Source organism: Lepidochelys olivacea (assembly GCF_965140295.1).
Source record: "Lepidochelys olivacea isolate rLepOli2 genome assembly, chromosome: 1".
In the NCBI taxonomy this organism is placed as follows: domain Eukaryota; kingdom Metazoa; phylum Chordata; order Testudines; family Cheloniidae; genus Lepidochelys; species Lepidochelys olivacea.
In genome coordinates, this window is record NC_140411.1 from 334304674 (window position 1) to 334324693 (window position 20020).

Here is a 20020-nt window from a genome sequence, read left to right on the forward strand (position 1 = left end):
TTAGACCACCGCTCTCCCAGAGGCAGATGCTGAGATCTGAGTGAATGAAATCAGAGGCAGGTACCAGAACACGAGTTTTATAGACAACTGTCCTATGACCTCATTGGCCCAGAATGTTTTTCACTTTCTTATCTAGCTGACTAAATCAGGTGCTTAATCTTTCAGATGATCTCTATGAGAGGCCTTAAACTCTGTGAGGTGCCAAGAAATATGAATGGGTTCCAGAGTGAATGTGGCACCTTAGATATGAATTCCTTCACATTTTGCACCTGCAGAATTAGCTTGTTATTGGAAAAGCAATTAGCTTCCCCCTCTGAGTCTCCAGGCACAGACTGCTGCAGTCACATTACAGTACTTAGTGGAAAATCCTTTGCTTTTTTTGTTTAGATTATAACAGTTTTATTTTTTTTTTAAATGTTGTTTTGATGTTACAGCCTAGGGTACTTACATATCCTAAGCCCACAGTTTCTGAGCACCTCACAATCTTTAATGTACTTATCCTTCCTATGAGGGCTATGGAAGCTCTATTATTCCCCCATTTTACAGATGGCGAACTAAGGTGACCAGCATGAGTGACTTTTCCAAAAACTCACACAGGAAGCCTTTGGCAGAGCATGGTCTCACAAATACCAGGTTTCTGCCCTTACCTCTGGACCATCCATCCTTACAGCCATGGAAGAGGATTTTGAATGGAAACTGCTAACACAATGCTAACACAATGTGATGGACTTGAACTTGCAATCCACTCTGAGTGAGGGATGGCTTGCTGTCAAATTGCCGCAGGAGCAGAGCAGGAAGTGAACTGTGACGCAGAAACACAATTTGATCTCTGCTTTTCTGTTTTTCCTTGGGGAACAGCACCCAGCCCCTTTCCTGGCATGGCCTACTTCCTCTTACGCATTGGCTCAATTGTGCTGGATACTGCATTGGGAGTAGAGCTAAGACTCTTCCCACTCCCCACCACTGCCCACCCACTCCCCATAGATCATTTGTGGCTGCTCCTTCCCCAAGCACACAATACTAGTAGCCTTTACAGGGTGAAATAATGCTCCTTTGCCGCCTTCCTCCTCTGTATGGGAACATAGGCAGGGTCACAGTCTGGTTCAATGTGGTTAGATCACATCATAGGAAGTTACAGAAGAAGTGGTCACTCCCCTCCTCCAGTGAGTATTCTGGAATGTCCCTGGATAGCATTCAAACACATGTGTTTAAACAAAAACTACAGCTCCAGGACCAAGGTCAAGTTGAGTTTCCTCTCAGACATCACTAAAAAAGTGTATTCAAGACCCTGATGGTGGAAGAATCAGCAGAGATACCAAGGATTAAATGGGGCTAGAGACACAATGTCTCATCCCTACAGGTCGCATGTTGGTGGGATGCACTGAGGAAGTTTGCACAATTGTTGCCTATGCTCTTGTTCTTTGGTGTAAATTCCAATCATTATGGTGGTGAGGCTGGAAGTCAGACAAGCACTAAATTCATCCTGATTAAAAAACATTGGGTTATGCTCTGTAAAGTGCTAGATTTTGGCATTTAGCTCTGAACCACAGTGTGGATCTGCACTGCTCCAGGAGACATCTCCCTGGGGTTCCTTGTTAGTGCTGAGGGAAAAAAAACCCAATCTGTGACACCCCTTTAAGACATTGAACATACAGTGCCCTGGCCAGCATGCAGGAGGGTGATAGACTCATGACTCTCCCTACCCGCCGTTTTCAGCCATGTTGCTCTCAACAGGAAGAAGCCTCTTGCTAGCAGCCCCTGCACTACTTGCAAATGCAGAGGCTGCAATTCTAGTTGGTCCCCATGCAGCCCACTAAAGCAGGGGGAAACACCTTCCTCTGTCCTGCTGCATCCTGTGGCCATGTAAGGGATGGCAACAATCTAGCCCAAATAAGATATGAAAAAATGAGCTGTATGCTCTAGGCCAGTGGTTCTCGAACTAGGGCCACTGCTTGTTCAGGGAAAGCCCCTGGCGGGCCGGGCTGGTTTGTTTACCTGCTGCGTCCGCAGGTTTGGCCGATCGCGGCTCCCACTGGCTGCGGTTCGCCACTCCAGGCCAATGGGGGCTGCAGGAAGGGTGGCCAGCACATCCCTCGGCCCGCACCACTTCTCACAGCCCCCCATTGGCCTGGAGCAGCGAACCGTGGCCAGTGGGAGCCGTGATCAGCTGAACCTGTGGACATGGCAGGTAAACAAACCAACCCAGCCCCCCAGGGGCTTTCCCAGATCAAGCGGTGGCCCTAGTTTGAGAACCACTGCATTAGGCAACTGTGTGATGATTATTATTAAAGGAAGAGCACAGCAAATATCAAGAAGATATATGCAAGTTATTTACATTTTTATCTTATTTAGAGTCCTGGCAAATCTAAGATATGTAGATTCTGTTCCTTAATTAAACAGAAAGACCCATGATTAGTTTGAGCTAGACTGTTTGAAAAGAGCTTACAAAACTCTATTTGCAAGAACTAATTGCAAAATTAGAACCATTAAAATGTAAAACACTGCCAGGTGGCAACATTCCTCTTATCAGGAAATTTAATTCACCCCCACCCCAGTTCCTTAGGAAATGTAGTGCCCACTAAGAAGTATAAGACTGAGCCATATTTATTTGGACAAACTGCAGGAGGGCCCTACTGGCAATCTCTCAGTAAGAGCCCCTCTAAGAATTTAGACTAATGCCATAAATCTGACATATCGACTTTTCCCTTAAGAGGGGTGTGCTAGTTGAGGATTTACAATGCTTCTTATTCTGTAACCACCAGAAGACTAATTGTTCAACCAGAATTTGACTGAGTGCAGTCAAGAAGGTTTACATGGCATTTACACAAATGGGGTGGTTTCAGATGCACAGAAAGTCAACGGCATCATTTACTATCTTGGGTCTCCTTTCCACTTGCAGAAACAGAGTCCATAAAATGAGTAGTATACACACACACACACACACCCCAATTTGTGCTGTGCTTCTATCCATATACTGCTGTTAAGATTAATTTACAACTGCTCTGGTTCATGTCCTGTCAGGTTTGTTATACCCTAGACAACGGAAATTGTAACACAAACTACATGCTAGATTCAACCAAGCAAAAACAGAGAAGCATCAATTACATCCTTAGGCTGGGATCTTTAACAAGCTTTTAACCCAGAGGATGGTAAGCAGAATGGCCTTTCCTGTAAGATTACCATTTGGGATTCCACAAGAGACATGGTAGTGGAAGCTGCTGACAGGATGCTGTGAATCAACACAATCCCCCAGCTATGTTGAGACGGTGCTGGCAATGCCAGCAAAAATGCTTGGTTAGTTCTTGGCCCATGACCAGAAGTTCACATTGTCACACTGTCTGGAATGACTCTCAACTCTGAATGCTAACCTAAGGGCAGACTGATAAAAAGCAGGGCAGAAATGCCAAACTTATTGTATATTCTATAATTAGATTTCACCAATCCACTAACAAGGATAAACTCCTAAAGCACTATCCCAGTTTTACCATGAAGTCACAGACAGTCCCTTTGGGCATTTCAATCTGTCTTGCCAGCTAGGCAACCTGGACTATGTGATAGATGGTCACTTTACACCAAAAATCACCACAGCATTCAGGTTACTCTCAGTCCCAAAGAACCAGTCACTGCTGCAGCAAATTTGTCCTGAGATCTCAAACCAAACCAGTTAGTGATAAACTAACTAAAGATTTATTAACTAAGAAAATAAATGAGAGTTATTTACACAGTTTAAACAGGAAACATACACACATACGCACGAGTAACAGTCTTAGATTTAAAAAGGTAATAGAAGCATATTTAATAAGCAGTTCTATATGTTCTTTGGGGCTGGCCCATGACAAGCTGCATGGGAATCTCTTACTGATGTTTAGCAAATTTTGCCCTGCAGAGTCCAGACAGCATAAAGATCCAGTTTCTCATTGTCAGAGATTTTTATCCCCTTCACCCCAGAATCCAAGCTGATGGGATGAATTCATGGGTAGTTCTTCCCTTCCTGGAGAGAGTGAGGAATGCAATGAACAAGGTCTTTGTCCTTTGATGCTATAAATGCCTCGTTTGCCTTCAGTTGGCCACCTTGTGTGCAGCATGAGCACTTTACCTTAATTAATGTTTCTTTTCATGTTTGGTGAGTTACACAATTAGAGAGCTTTACAATTCAAACACTCAGTATAACGTTATACTGTGGGATTCAGATATTAAAAGGTAGGATTAATGCATGCAGCATCCTACAAGTGTTCCATAAAGTCTAAACACTAAACACGATCTTCTAACACTAATATCTATTTTAGCTATTCTAACCCACAGGTAAGCCAGAGTGGTTTCAAGTTGTGCATTTGTCAGTGGTCAGTGAGGCCCTGGGCCTTGGCAAGAGCTAGCACCTGATCTGACAGCGTCTCACATATGATGAAAGGTGCACCTGCAGACAGATATGTGAACACTTTGTGATCTGTGCTGGCTGTTAGTTTTCACCCATTTAGCACTATATGACTTGCTTACCTGAGAAACCATCCTCTCTCTCTGTGCCATAGTCCCACAACTGTGCTTAGCAGTGGCACCCATGTTTCAGCCTGGAACAGGCCCTATTTTTATGTAGTAGTATTCTATTTTGAAATAATAGAAAGAAAGAGAACTGCATTTTTAACTATAGGACAGGAATTAATGTTTTAAATCTAGAAATGCAACTCAAATCTAGAATGTAACTCAAATCTAGAAAACTAACTTTTAGTTAGTTAGTTATTTTTAACTTTCAAACATCTAGAAACATTCTCAAGCTTATACCTTAAAAAATGTTTCAATTCTGTTGAAGGAAAGAAGAACAGAAGCTGTTGGGCTGACCCGCAGGTTCTGGAGCTTTTAAACCCTGCATCAGGAATGGCAGAAGAGATGTTACAGTGTAATTATCATAGCCTAAGGGTACATTCAAACAAGAAGATTGCAGTTTTTCCTTGCTTCTTAAAACTGACATCCAGCCCATCTGTTTTCTGAGCCTTTTACTTTGACAAAACGGAGTCTGGCGTCTTGTATGTGACTAACTGTGAGGAATCCTCTCATACAGGATATGGAACCAAAATGTCAATTCATTTTAAAACACAGGGTGAGAACTCCTCACACATAAAAGGATTCTGTTTACTGCTACTTCTAAAAGCCTTAGACAAGAACCCAACAGCAAGGACACACATTTCACTCTCCTTCTGAATGGTAAAATGCTCTAGCCAAGTGTTCTTTCATGAGGTCTCAAATCCAACAACATACAAAACCTAGGAATGGAAGCACCTTACATGGAGAGTAAGTTTTTGCAACTTATACAGCTACTTCAAAATCAGATCATCTATTTGATCAAGTGACTGCCAGTCCATCCCAAGTGAACTTCTTTGTAACATGTAACTACTAAAAGATGCTATCTGTTCTAGTGGTGGCAGGCCATGCCTTTGCTTTACACAGCATAGGCTACATTGTGGCATTTAGCCATAGGCCGGCACTGCCCTAGAGGAAAATGAGGAGGGACTGTGCCTTTAAAAGGTGAAATTCCTCTTCAAGATGCACAGTATGAAGGAGGATTATGCAGGTTTAGGATGCTACCGCCTGCCTCTCTATTCATACCCAGCAAGCTCCATGACCCCACTCCCTTTCTGCCCCAGAGCAGATGATACCATAGGGAGGGAGCAGCCCTTGTGCAGCACAAGATACCTTGTACCTTCCCTTTCACACATGCCTGGAGGGTTATGAATAAGCTGGTCTTATAGTTGCCAGGATAAGAGATGGCAGAGTCCATGGCCTCAAGACCACTGATACCAGTGTCAGCAATTTTCACACTCAGACTGATCCAGAATCATATACGCAGCAAATCCCCAACATTTCTTTTAGGTCAACATCACCCAGATACATGCTAAACACATAATATCTCCAGGAGGTCTATTTTTATTAAGGCAAACTTTGGTCTTTATGCTCATGTACACAATTAGTGTGTATCCTCTTATTAACCTTCTTACATCCTTAATCTTACATCCTTATCCTTTAACCCTTTTATCAACAGGAAGGTTGTTTCCTGTTTAACACAATCTAATGCCAAAGTGTAGTCATTAATCCCACTACATTATTGCCCATATTCACTTTTTACTAGGATCTATTCTAGAACTCATTTTCCTACCTGAATGATATTTCTGCTTCATGCAATTTTATCCTGGGGTAAAACAAACTAACAGAATTACTTCCAAATAATGCAGACTATGGGCCTGATCCAAAGCCCATTGAACTTTATGAAATGACTCCCATTCAGTAGACTTTGGGTCTGGCCTGGATGTTTATTCTAGTTAGCAAAATATATCTTCTACCTAGACAAATGGTGAGGATGGGGGAAGGATGGATAGATTCTGACCAGGAAGAGTTATATAGATGATGGTGAAATAGATGGGCTCTCTCCCCAGTGCACTCTGCAAAGGGGAGAGTGGGAAAAGAAAGAAATCCATCCAAAGCCCAGGCCAAGCAGACAGGAGGGTGTTGGAAGACCAGGAACCGTCCACTGCAGGAGTGAGACTGGCAGAGATGGTGGTGGGAGGAAGGAATGAACGCAATGTTGTTACTCATTAGTACATGCATTTTTTAAAAAATGCTTTGATTTAAGTTCTTGGCTACGTAGAGACAGACGATAGCTTTAGGTGAAAGGTCAGTGTTCTCAGCTGTCACTACAGATTGAGCCCATCTGTTCACAAGCAGCTACAGCTGTGCAAAAAAGGCAGCAGTTTCAGGTCACACAAGTTCTATTTTGCTCCTTTAGAAATCAGGTTCAGCTCTCTTGAGTTTGTGCCCCTTGGAGTTTCAGATTCATTTGAGCCTAGACACTCAAAGGGACACTCAGCCAAAACTGCCACATTTCAGCAGACATTGCCTCTGAACTGCGAAGAGCCAGTGAGTTTACACGGATGGTTTCACGGTCCACACCTGAGAACATGTTTCAGAGTAGCAGCCGTGTTAGTCTGTATTCGCAAAAAGAAAAGGAGTACTTGTGGCACCATAGACACTAACCAATTTATTTGAGCATAAGCTTTCGTGAGCTACAGCTCACTTCATCGGATGAATTCAGTGGAAACATAAATCCCAGCCTGGTACCCTGTTCAGCTGGCTGCAGCAGGGGGAGGGAGAATTATTTCAGCACCTCTCAATCACAAGGGAACAGGGACAGAAACCACTCCTGCTCCTCGAAGCATCTTCTCAAGCAAGAATCGTGCTGCTCTTGGCACATTGCCCTTATACTTCACTCCATGGCTAAAATCAATGGAATGAACAATGCTAGCAGATAATCCCAGACCTGGCAAGCAGCCAGTAGTGGAAGGAGGAGGAGGAGTGTCAAGGTTCCTCCCCCACTCTGAACGCTGGGGTACAAATGTGGGGACCTGCATGAAAACCTCCTAAGCTTATCTTTACCAGCTTAGGTCAAAAACTTCCCCAAGGTACAAAATATTCCACCCTTTGTCCTTGGATTGGCCGCTACCACCACCAAACAAATACTGGTTACTGCGGAAGAGCTGTTTGGAAATGTCTTTCCGTCCAAAATACTTCCCAAAACCTTGCACCCCACTTCCTGGACAAGGTTTGGTAAAAAGCCTAGGTGACTACAGACCCAGAACCTTCGATCTGAGAACAAAGAAAAAGCATTCAGTTTTCTTACAAGAAGACTTTTAATAGAAATAGGAGTAAATAGAAGTAAAGAAATCCCCTCTGTAAAATCAGGACGGTAGATACCTTACAGGGTAATTAGATTCAAAATACAGAGAATCCCTCTAGGCAAAACCTTAAGTTACAAAAAAGATACACAGACAGAAATAGTTATTCTATTCAGCACAATTCTTTTCTCAGCCATTTAAAGAAATCATAATCTAACGCATACCTAGCTAGATTACTTACTAAAAGTTCTAAGACTCCATTCCTGGTCTATCCCCAACAAAAGCAGCATATAGACAGACGGAGACCCTTTGTTTCTCTCCCTCCTCCCAGCTTTTGAAAGTATCTTGTCTCCTCATTGGTCATTTTGGTCAGGTGCCAGCGAGGTTACCTTTAGCTTCTTAACCCTTTACAGGTGAGAGGAGTTTTCCTCTGGCCAGGAGGGATCTTAAAGGGGTTTACCCTTCCCTTTATATTTATGACACGCCCCCCAAATCTCAGCTAGGGTGAAACACTGGCTGGGATTTCTTCCTGGAGCTCTAGGAAAAACAGAGTTAATAAGATACATGCATATCTAAATATACTACCAAGTACATAAAGACTAACAATATTTTCCACATCTCAAGGATGATTTTAACCAGTTGATTCTGGGAAACTTTCACGGCAGAGTGCATCAGCCACTTTGTTAGAAGCTCCTGAGATGTGTTGGATGTCGAAATCAAAATCTTGGAGAGCTAAACTCCACCGAAGAAGTTTTTTGTTAGTTTCTTTGACGGTGTGAAGCCACTTCAGTGCAGCATGGTCGGTTTGCAGGTGGAAACGCCATCCCCAAACATAGGGGCGTAGCTTTTCCAAAGCGTAGACAATGGCGTAACATTCTTTTTCACCGACTGACCAGTTGCTTTCCCTTTCAGACAGTTTTTTGCTGAGAAACACAACAGGGTGGAATTCTTGATCAGGTCCTTTCTGCATTAAAACTGCTCCCACACCACGCTCGGACGCATCTGTGGTTACTAGGAACAGTTTGTCAAACTCTGGGGCCCTTAGTACAGGGTCAGACATGAGTGTCGCTTAAAGCTTGTTAAAGGCCTTCTGACACTTTTCGGTCCACTGAACAGCATTTGGCTGTTTCTTTTTGGTTAGGTCTGTCAGTGGGGCGGCGATTTGGCTGTATTGCGGTACAAATCGTCTGTAATAACTGGCCAAGCCTAAGAAGGATTGAACCTGTTTCTTTGACTTTGGGACAGGCCACTTTTGGATAGCATCCACTTTGGCCTGCAGGGGGCTGATAGTTCCTTGACCCACCTGGTGTCCAAGGTAAGTCACTCTGTTTAGGCCTATTTGACACTTCTTAGCCTTAACAGTTAGTCCTGCCTCCCTTATGCGCTCAAGGACTTTTTGTAGATGTTCCAGGTGGTCTGCCCAGGAATCCGAAAATATGGCCACAGCATCAAGGTAGGCAACTGCATATTCTCCTAATCCCGCTAGGAGACCATCTACAAGTCTTTGGAAGGTGGCAGGTGCATTTCACAGCCCGAAAGGGAGTACATTAAAGTCATACAGCCCGAGATGTGTGGTGAAGGCTGACCTTTCCTTGGTAGATTCATCTAGCGGTACCTGCCAGTACCCCTTGGTTAAGTCCAAGGTAGAAATGAACTGGGCCCGTCCCAGTTTCTCTAATAGTTCATCTGTGCGTGGCATTGGATAGTTGTCTGGGCGAGTTACAGCATTTAGCTTACGGTAATCCAAGCAAAAACGTATTTCCCCATCTGGTTTGGGAACTAAAACCACTGGAGATGCCCATGCACTTCCAGAGGGGCGGATTACACTCATCTGTAACATATCCTGGATCTCCCGTTCTATAGCAGTTTTAGCTTGAGGAGACACCCGGTAAGGTTGGACTCTAATTGTGTGAGCATTACCTGTGTCAATGGAGTGGTATGCCCGTTCAGTCAGTCCTGGGGTGGCTGAGAACGTTGGCGCGTAGCTAGTGCACAGCTCCTGGATCTGCTGTCGCTGCATACGCCCAAGGGTCATGGAGAGGTTCACCTCTTCCACACCACCAGCACTTTTCCCTTCGTAGTAGACACCTTCAGGCCACTCAGTGTCGTCTCCTCCCTGGGCTGTAAACTGACAAACCTTTAATTCTCTGGAATAAAAGGGCTTTAGAAAATTAATATGGTACACCTTAGACTTTCGGTTGGAGGTGGGGAATGCTATGAGATAATTAACAGCTCCCAGGCGCTCTTGGACCATGAATGGCCCTTCCCATGATGCTTCCATTTTATGGGCCTGGAGCGCCTTTAAGACCATGACCTGGTCTCCTACTTTGAAGGAACGCTCTCTGGCATGTTTATCATACCAGGCTTTTTGCTCTTTTTGAGCATCCTGTAAGTTTTCTCTAGCAAGGGCTAAAGAGGTTCGGAGGGTGTTTTGTAGGTTGGTTACAAAGTCCAGAATGTTAGTTCCTAGAGAAGGTGTAAATCCCTCCCATTGCTGCTTCACCAACTGTAATGGCCCCTTAACCTCACAGCCATATACAAGTTCAAATGGGGAAAACCCTAAACTGGGGTGTGGTACAGCTCTGTAGGCAAAGAGCAATTGCTGCAACACTAGGTCCCAATCATTGGAGTGCTCATTTACGAATTTACGTATCATGGCCCCCAAAGTTCCATTAAATTTCTCCACCATGCCATTTGTTTGATGGTGGTAAGGAGTGGCAACCAAGTGATTTACCCCATGAGCTTCCCAAAGGTTTTCCATAGTTCCTGCCAGGAAATTAGTCCCTGCATCTGTGAGGATGTTGGAGGGCCAACCTACCCTGGCAAAAATGTCTGCTAGTGCCTGGCACACACTTTTAGCCCTGGTGTTGTATAGAGCTACTGCTTCCGGCCATCGGGTGGCAAAATCCATGAAAGTCAGTATGTACTGCTTTCCTCTGGGTGTATTTTTCGGAAAAAGACCCAGAATATCCACAGCTACTCGCTGAAATGGAACCTCAATGATGGGGAGTGGCTGGAGAGGGTCTTTGACCTGGTCTTGGGGTTTCCCCACTCTTTGGCATACCTCACAAGACCGGACGTAGGTAGAAACATCCTTGCCCATTCCCTCCCAGTGGAATGACCCCCCCAAACGGTCTTTGGTCCTGTTCACCCCAGCATGGCCACTAGGGTGATCGTGGGCTAAGCTCAAGAGCTTGGCCCGGTATTTAGTTGGAACTACCAACTGTCTCTGAAGATGCCAGTCTTCCTGGTGTCCACCAGAAAGAGTTTCCTTGTATAAAAGTCCTCTTTCTACAACAAATCTGGATCGATTAGAAGAGCTGAGAGGTGGTGGGTTGCTCCGTGCCGCCGTCCAAGCTCTCTGGAGGCTTTCATCTGCTTCCTGTTCAGTCTGGAACTGTTTCCTTGATGCTGGAGACATCAGTTCCTCATTGGATTGTGGACCTAGGCTTGGTCCCTCTGGAAGCGATGTAGGGGATGGGGCTGTTTCCGTTGACTGTGAACCGCTCTCCGCTGGTGCACTATGTTGGGATTCAGGCTCCGGCTGAGCCTCTTGTGTAGGGTTATCGGCTGCTGCCATTTCAGGTTCGGTGGGGCCCTCTGGTGCTGAGGTTGCAAGTACTGGATTCAGTGCTGGCAATGGGTCTGGTGTTGGTTGTTCGGCTGGTTCCGGTTCTGGGACTGGTTCCGTCTGGGTCTCTGGGACTGGATCCACTACTGCTGTTGCAGACATTGGCCTGGGGTCCGGGTTCATCACCTCTGACCAGGTCCTGATAGAAGTTTCCGGAACAGAGCTAGGCCTTACGGCTTGTTTAGCCTGGCTATGGGTGACTATTCTCACCCTCTTGGCTCGCTTCACATGATTGGCCAAGTCTTCCCCCAACAGCATGGGGATGGGATAATCATCATAGACTGCAAAAGTCCACGTTCCTGACCAGCCCTGGTACTGGACAGGCAACTTGGCTATAGGCAAATTGAAAGAGTTGGACTTGAAGGGTTGAATTGTCACTTGGATCTCTGGGTTGATTAAATTGGGGTCCACTAAGGAAGCATGGATAGCTGACACTTGTGCTCCGGTATCCCTCCATGCGGTGACCTTCTTCCCGCCCACACTCACAGTTTCCCTCCGCTCCAAGGGTATCTGGGAGGTATCTGGGCCTGCGGACCTCTGGTGTGATCCCGGTGTAATGAACTGTAATCTGTTGGGGTTCTTGGGGCAGTTGGCCTTTACATGCCCCAGCTCGTTACATTTAAAACATCGTCCAGCTGATGGGTCACTGGGGCGAGGTGGGTTGCTGGAGAACAGGGTGGTGGGACGATAAGGGGTCTGGATGGTTCTTTGGGAGGTAGGTGGGGCTTTGGGCAGCCCCCGGTGATAGGGTGCGGTCTGGGGTGGTCCCTTCTGGTCTCCGCTCCAACTGCGACCAGTTTTCTTCTTCTCGGCCACCCATCTGGCTCCAATCTCTCCTGCCTCAATTACAGTTTTGGGCTTCCCATCTAGGATGTATCTTTCTATTTCCTCAGGAACACCCTCTAAGAATTGTTCCATTTGCATTAGGAAGGGCAAACTTACTGGAGATTCAGCACTTGCTCCTGATGTCCAGGCATCCCAATGTTTCACAATGTGGTAGGCATGTCGGGTAAATGACACGTCTGGTTTCCACCTTAGGGCTCTGAACCTCCGACGAGATTGCTCGGGTGTTATCCCCATTCTGACTCTCGCCTTGGATTTAAACAGTTCATACTTGTTCATGTGTTCTTTAGGCATTTCAGCTGCCACCTCAGCTAAGGGTCCACTGAGCTGCGGCCTCAGCTCTACCATGTATTGGTCATTTTGTTGTACCCAAGGCAGACCCTTTCGAAATTTTCTAGGAAGGCCTTAGTATCATCGCCTGCCTTGTAGGTGGGGAACTTTCTGGGATGGGGGGTGGTACCTGGAGAAGGATTGCTAGGGTTTGTTGGTATATTCTGCTGAGCCTTTATCTTCTCCATCTCCTCCACATGCTTCCTCTCTTTTTCCTTCTCCTCCAGTTCTTTGGCCCTTGCCTCCATTTCTTTGGCCCTTGCCTCCATAGCTCTCCTGTGAGCAGCCGCTTGGTGTTGTTCTGCCTCTTTCACTGCCTCCCTTTCTTTTTCCTTCTCCTCCTTCTTCAGCCGCATGAGTTCTATCTGTCTTTCATGTTCCCTTTGTTTTTCCTCAGCCTGAAATCAGGCTAATTCCAGCTTTTGTCGAGCTGTGGATTTTGTAATTCTAACCTCTCTGTTTTTAACTAACTTTATACCCGAGGTTTAGAAATAAACAAACAAAACTTGGCTGTAAAATTTTGCTGTGCTGGAATAGAATACCTATTCTCTGATAGTGATTGTCAGCCTACAGAAAAAGACAATTCCCTTGTCTCTGCTCTGGGCCCAAATCAAAGCAAAAAACCTCCAACTACTCGGAAAACTGCTTACCAGCAGCCTAAAGGAAAAAAAAATCCTTTTCAAACTTGTGCTCCTTGTAAAAAATCAAAATCCTAAAAAAAAACAAAACAACAAAAAAAAAACCTGCCAATTTTGTCTCCAGGCAAATGGGTAGAACAACCCCCCCTGTTTACTTTTAGGGGGAAAAAAAACTCTGGGTTGGAAGACTGTGAATTTCCCTGCAGGAGTTAAGTACCCTGCCTCCAGGCAAAGAAAACCTGCAATTCACAAAGATAATCCCCTTTTGTCTGCTTGGCCACAAAGCAGAGAAAAAACAAGCTGCTTTCAGTTTCAGCTGCTTTCTGGACTTCCTTTCCAAAGGAAAAAAAAAATCCTTTTTAAAATCTGTATTTCTAGTTCAAAAAATCTCAACTGGATCTCAAAATGATTTCAGGTTAATCCCACCACTCTGCCACCATGTCAAGGTTCCTCCCTCACTCTGAACGCTAGGGTACAGATGTTGGGACCTGCATGAAAACCTCCTAAGCTTATCTTTACCAGCTTAGGTCAAAACTTCCCCAAGGTACAAAATATTCCACCCTTTGTCCTTGGATTGGCTGCTACCACCACCAAACAAATACTGGTTACTGCGGAAGAGCTGTTTGGAAATGTCTTTCCGTCCAAAATACTTCCCAAAACCTTGCACCCACTTCCTGGACAAGGTTTGGTAAAAAGCCTCACCAATTTGCCTAGGTGACTACAGACCTGGAACCTTCGATCTGAGAACAATGAAAAAGCATTCAGTTTTCTTACAAGAAGACTTTTAATAGAAATAGGAGTAAATAGAAGTAAAGAAATCCCCTCTGTAAAATCAGGATGGTAGATACCTTACAGGGTAATTAGATTCAAAACATAGAGAATCCCTCTAGGCAAAACCTTAAGTTACAAAAAAGATACACAGACAGAAATAGTTATTCTATTCAGCACAATTCTTTTCTCGGCCATTTAAAGAAATTATAATCTAACGCATACCTAGCTAGATTACTTACTAAAAGTTCTAAGACTCCATTCCTGGTCTATCCCCAACAAAAGCAGCATATAGACAGACAGAGACCCTTTGTTTCTCTCCCTCCTCCCAGCTTTTGAAAGTATCTTGTCTCCTCATTGGTCATTTTGGTCAGGTGCCAGCGAGGTTACCTTTAGCTTCTTAACCCTTTACAGGTGAGAGGAGTTTTCCTCTGGCCAGGAGGGAGTTTAAACGGGTTTACCCTTCCCTTTATATTTATGACAAGGAGTATTTCCTGTTTCCCTGAAGAGGTTTCCAGATGAACTGGGATATTGGAGGACACAGCCCAGCTGGTTGCCCCATGAAGACATCAGAAATAACGGTGGTGGTGGACTACTAACCTGTTCCACCCTAAAGTGATGACAGAAGGAGCGGGGAGAACTGAGGATGCAGGATAAGGGAGCTTTGCCATTGACAAAAGGCACTGAACCATGGCAAACAGGGAGGAAATTCTTGCAGCTAGACAGGCCACCTGTAACAGAGTTAATGAGGAAAATTATTACTGTGGTCTTGATCCATTTAAAGAAGCTATCCTCAAGGTGGTCTGTGGTGTTACAGATTTGACATATACATTCCATAGACATGCGCAGTCATAAGGGCTGTAGAACATAAAGAATTACATCCTCCAGGCTAACAATTCAACACCACTCTCTATGTGCTGTGCAAAACTCCCACTGAAATTAATAGTGTACAGATATGTGAGAGACAGATGGGACCCCTTTAATTCCTGATGGCAATCTAAAAAGAAAAACTACCTGCTCCCTTAAATTTAAAATTGCAGGTCTTTGGCAAATACCTTTATTGGAAACTGTTTCCAATAACAAATTAAGATTGGTCAATTAATGTTAAACATTGGTAATGCACTGACCTCAGCTAAGTCATTAATGACTGCAATTTATGAAATAAAGTTATCACACTTTATTTTATTTTTCTTTAAAATGTTTTCATGAAAGTAACATAAAACATTCAGAGTCGAGAAAACTGCATTTCGCAACATGCACTGGAATTTCATTCTTGTTTCAGGATGCAACTGATTAACACCCCCTCACACCCATTACACTGACTGTTACTCTATTTACCTTGGGAAATCCATGAAGAATATAAGTGCTAAAAATGCAGTCAACACCCAATACATGAAGAATATGCTTATTTATGTTTCCTGAATCTCTTCCTAATCAATGATCTAACATCTCGTTAAGTGGCTAAGATACAGGAACTGTTTAAAATGCATTTTCTGGCCCTTCCTGTTATACCGTTCCATCACTGCAGCTTAAGCAAACCATTCCTGACAACCTTCTATTGTTTCATGGACACGCCTACTTATGGCATAGCTCATACATACTACAACATATCCCAATTTTCGTATGGTCTTAAGAATACCTTGTAGTTTAATGTGTTTGTAGATTAAAAGAAACAACCCTATCATTTGGAACTTAGCCGGTTAAGAGAAATGCTAAATCAGTGCCTGCTGATTGCTGAAGCCAACTGATGGGTGGATTCTATATTTAGGATCCTCCTTACACCTGTCAAGAGACAGAGAGAGACAGCCAAAGAGCGAAAGAGAGAGAGAGTGCACAACAGAGCAAGCAATCCACAGCCCTGTCTCTTGTAGCAGAAAGCTAAAAATAAAAGCAACAAGAGCAATGAAGAAAACAGAGCAAATATCTTTATTAGTTATATTACCCTGTTGTTGTGTGACACGCTGTCAGTGAGTGCACTCATAGCACAGTGCGGACTTCATCAGATATCAGCAATCCCAAAGGAAGGACAGACACTCAAGGCTGAATTCGGTCCAACTGTACCATACCTGGTCTCTTCAGGTGGAGCCAGTTCCCTGCTGCTCCTTAGCAGAACACACTATGTCCCTGCTGCAGGGTTTAAAATTCCAAACTGAACTTCAGTTACTAGTCAACCTTGCACTTAAAAACCACACTGCAGACTGGCATATTCCAATTTGATTGTCATCTGTCTGAATCCAAGCTGCTCTCAAAATGCAAATCAGACAGAACTTCTTTTTATACTGAAGACTCTGAGATACATATGCAAATGCCACAAGACAAAAATCACACAACCATCCTCTACAACAACATACAGCCAATTAATAAAACAACCCCACTATGGATTCCTTACTTCCTTTATCATCTTTAAATAAAACAAAATAATAAAGTTAAAATGTAACAATATCCAGCTATAGCAGCAGCTTTTGTTCAAATGGACATTTCTTTCTTACCATCCATTCTGTACCACTTCTTTAAGATTTCTGATTTCCTTCCAAGAGGCAGCAGAATCACATTATTTATCCCTAATACTGTATAATTCCAAAAATACTGAGATTGAGTTGGGAAACAGCAACAATATTTAGACTTCCATGCACATCCCTTCCTTTAGATAATCCCTGACAATTCCTAGATAAAGAACCCTGAAACTGACCACCCCTGTATCCCCTATTTCCACAACAACCAACAATAACCCAGCACACATTCTTAAATGTAAAAGATCTGCCACAAGAACTCTCCTACTCTCTTTCAGTGAGGGAAACCCAGTTGCCTTTCAGTGATCTCTAGAGGTCAATAAACTAGCTATTACAGACCAAAAGGTGGGAGTGATTCCAATGATGAGAGGCCCTCACAAGAACATTCTGCCCTCTCTCTCATATATCTGGGGATCCCCAGCTTAGGTGCTAGTGATGACTACAACCATGACAGCATGTCATGAGGAGAGCAGTGGCCACTGATAAATCGTCCTTAGTCCATTTCTATAACTAGCCTACAACAAACAAAAGAGGAAATTAATTTTTCTATCCTAGGAGTAACGTATACCTACCTATGGTTTATTTGGTAAAGATACGTTCTCCCTGTCAGGATGCACAAGTGGGTCTGAGAGAGACTTTTTAATACTCGTGAAAGACAACTGCCATCCCTAGAAATGGGAGTGCTCGCCTTGTCCACAGAACAGGTACAGCAATAGCACAAGGGTCCCCATGCTGCCTACTCTACCCTGGACAAAATAAAAAACCTTTTTTTTTTGCTAGTCAGTGGCAGAGCTGGCAAAAAACAAAAGTGAATTAATGCTCTCTCAAGCAACATACACCTATATAGATACAAACTTATTACCAGCTGCAACTGATAAAGATTTGAGAGGCAACTAGATGTAAAGACAGACACTAAGAAGACTATACGCTGCTTGGCACAAGAAGGCAGGGTAGGTGCAGGAAAATGTAGTCGTTCCATCTGCATCAGCATCACAGCAGCTATTTGAAAACCCTTAGGGCAAAATCCTGACCCCATGCAAGTTTTGCCAAAGACTTGAGTGGAGCCAGGATTTCATCCACAGTCTCATACGAGAAGCAAGCGGTTCAATACTTGCTGAAGATAAGACACGAAATAATCAGTCATTGAGCCTGGCCTGATGTAGAATGATGACATGCTCTTTGTAACCAATATTACAGACAGGGTAATTGAGGCAAAAAGTGACCAAATGACATGCCTAAGGTAACCTAGTTAAAAGCCAAAAACTCAATGCAGTAATGGAGCATATTTAATTATATTTTAATATCTACATTGATAAATTCTGATTCCCTACTCATGGGATAGTATGCAAATTTTTTATCTCATTAATATCTCTGCATTTAAAGAATCCATTAACAATAGTCACCATCTGCAGTTTAGCAAAGGATTAGTGTATTATTGTTCTGTAACACAAATAAAGGAGATAGCAGATAAATGGAAGTAAGGCAAAGGCACACCTTTCAACCTCTGATGCACACGTGCATACCCCACTGAAACCAATGGAGGCTGTATGTACAGGTGAAAAGGAAGTATTTGACTACCATGAAGATCAGTGATTCATATGAAGTGAGGCAGTGGTCTTAGGTCACTTCATAGTGGATAGATGTCATGGCACAAGACAGCCAAACACCACCATTGGTCATTATTATTATTATATATTATTTGTTATATTTATCGGCAATCGTAGGAAAGACACCAACATTTGAATGGGCATGAGGTGAACTCCTCTCTCCCTTCTAGGTGTCATGTCTCCAAAATGGCAATTTCCGTCTGTATTCACCTGTTGTCTCTTACCTTATACTTAGACTATCAGCAGCTCGGGGGGGGGGGGGCGGGGGAGGCAGGGACCATCTTTTTGTTCTGTGTTTGTTGAGTGCTTAAGACAAGAGGGTCCTGATCTATTACTGAAGCTCCCAGGTGCAATGGCAATATAAATAACTGCAACAACAGAGGCGCTATGTAGGACGATGAGAGGACATGCCCACTGCTGCTGCCCCGCTCTGTGTGAGAGAGGAACTCATTCCCCAGGTCTGCCTATTTGGCACAATACACACTCACGACATTAAAACTGTAATGTCACTGACATCGAAGAATGCAACTGGCAGAGCAATGGCCTAAATGACCCAATTGATTCCCTTCTATCTGCAATTTCTATGACTCTGTGAACTTGCTTGTCACCAGAATATTCGGGGAGAAGGATTGCATAGCTATAGTATTTAACAATATCTTGCCACAAAGCTTGAATACTTGAATAAGCTACATTTTATTTCATTACAAGATAATGTGGACTGAGACCAGACAGAATATCAACGATTGTCGTGGCATTCCTCCAGTGAATGTTGGCAATAAAGAGGTTAGATACAGAGCCACACTGAATTGGGAAATCTCCTTAAAAGAATATCCCACAGATGTTTAATTCAGAGAAGCCTTAGAAAATCCACAGAGGAAAGCATGTTGAACCATGGATTTGTATAAACTCATTAATACCAGGTTTCAGAGTCACAGCCGTGTCAGTCTGTATCCGCAAAAAGGACAGGAGGACTTGTGGCACCTAAGAGACGAGCACATTTATTTGAGCATAAGCTTTCGTGAGCTACAGCTCACTTCATCGGATGCATTTTCCACAGTATGCATCCGATGAAGTGAGCTGTAGCTCACGAAAGCTTACGCTCAAATAAATGTGTTCGTCTCTAAGGTGCCACAAGTCCTCCTTTTCTTTTTTCATTAATGCCAGTTCCTCTGGATGACTGGTAGTTGAAACAACACACAATTCAAAAATACATCTGATTGCATTACCAGACCCCGTATTGCATACCCCAAATCTTCCAGCTGGGTATGGAAAGTAAAATATATTTTCCTAGTGTACAAACAGGTTGCACAAGATAAGTGAGCAATAGAAACTAGTGAAGGATTGGGCTTTACATTATATTTCCACAAGCTCTGCAGTAATATTTTAGAAGTCTCATAGATTAGAAACATCCACAAAACACTTTAAGGGATGATTCCACACGCCAAGGATTCTGTCTGTGGTTGCCAACCCTCCAGGATTGTCCTGGAGTCTCCAGGAATTAAAGATAATGTCCTGTGATGAAACCTCCAGGAATTCATCCAATCAAAGTTGGAAACGGTAGTCTGTCAGGACTTTTTTTCCTTGATACTTAGCCTAAATCTTCCTGATCTTAATTTGAGGCCCATAAATGAATGCCATGGCTGAAAACAGGAATACTGGTATACATTGTAGCTGTAACTGTATAGGTCCCAGGATATTAGAGAGACAAGGCAAGTGAGGTAATATCTTGTCTCTCTCACCAACAGAAGTTGGACTTATAAAAGGTATTACCTCACCCACTTGTCTGTGTAACAGGAATACTTGTTAATCTCTGAAAATCATTCTAATAGGTTTTTGTACATAGTCTTTTCTTACCTTCTCAAATGTAACAGGCTTTAGCATTTTACGTTTTAAATTATCATCACTAGACCTCTGTGAGAGGCAAGTATTATTATCCCATTGTCACAGTGGAGAAAAATGAAGCAGAAACAATTAGCAACAATCTGATTCCAAAACTCCAAGCTCTGCTCTATAAGGCCTCCATATTAGAATGAGG

The 20020-nt window shown here is 43.5% G+C and overlaps 1 protein-coding gene across 3 annotated transcripts in view; it reads right to left on the reverse strand.

Moving 5' to 3' along the window:
* The window catches only part of CACNA2D1 (calcium voltage-gated channel auxiliary subunit alpha2delta 1), a 681161-nt gene that overhangs the window by 643469 nt on the left and 17672 nt on the right, over positions 1-20020 (reverse strand). The window contains exon 2 of one of the 3 annotated variants that reach the window (XM_084632489.1): positions 14469-14599. The exons of the other annotated variants lie outside the window; for them this stretch is intronic. Coding sequence (XP_084488615.1) covers positions 14469-14560 — 92 coding nt within the window. The 5' untranslated portion in view covers positions 14561-14599. The remainder of the gene's footprint in view (positions 1-14468; positions 14600-20020) is intronic. 3 annotated transcript variants of the gene reach the window in all.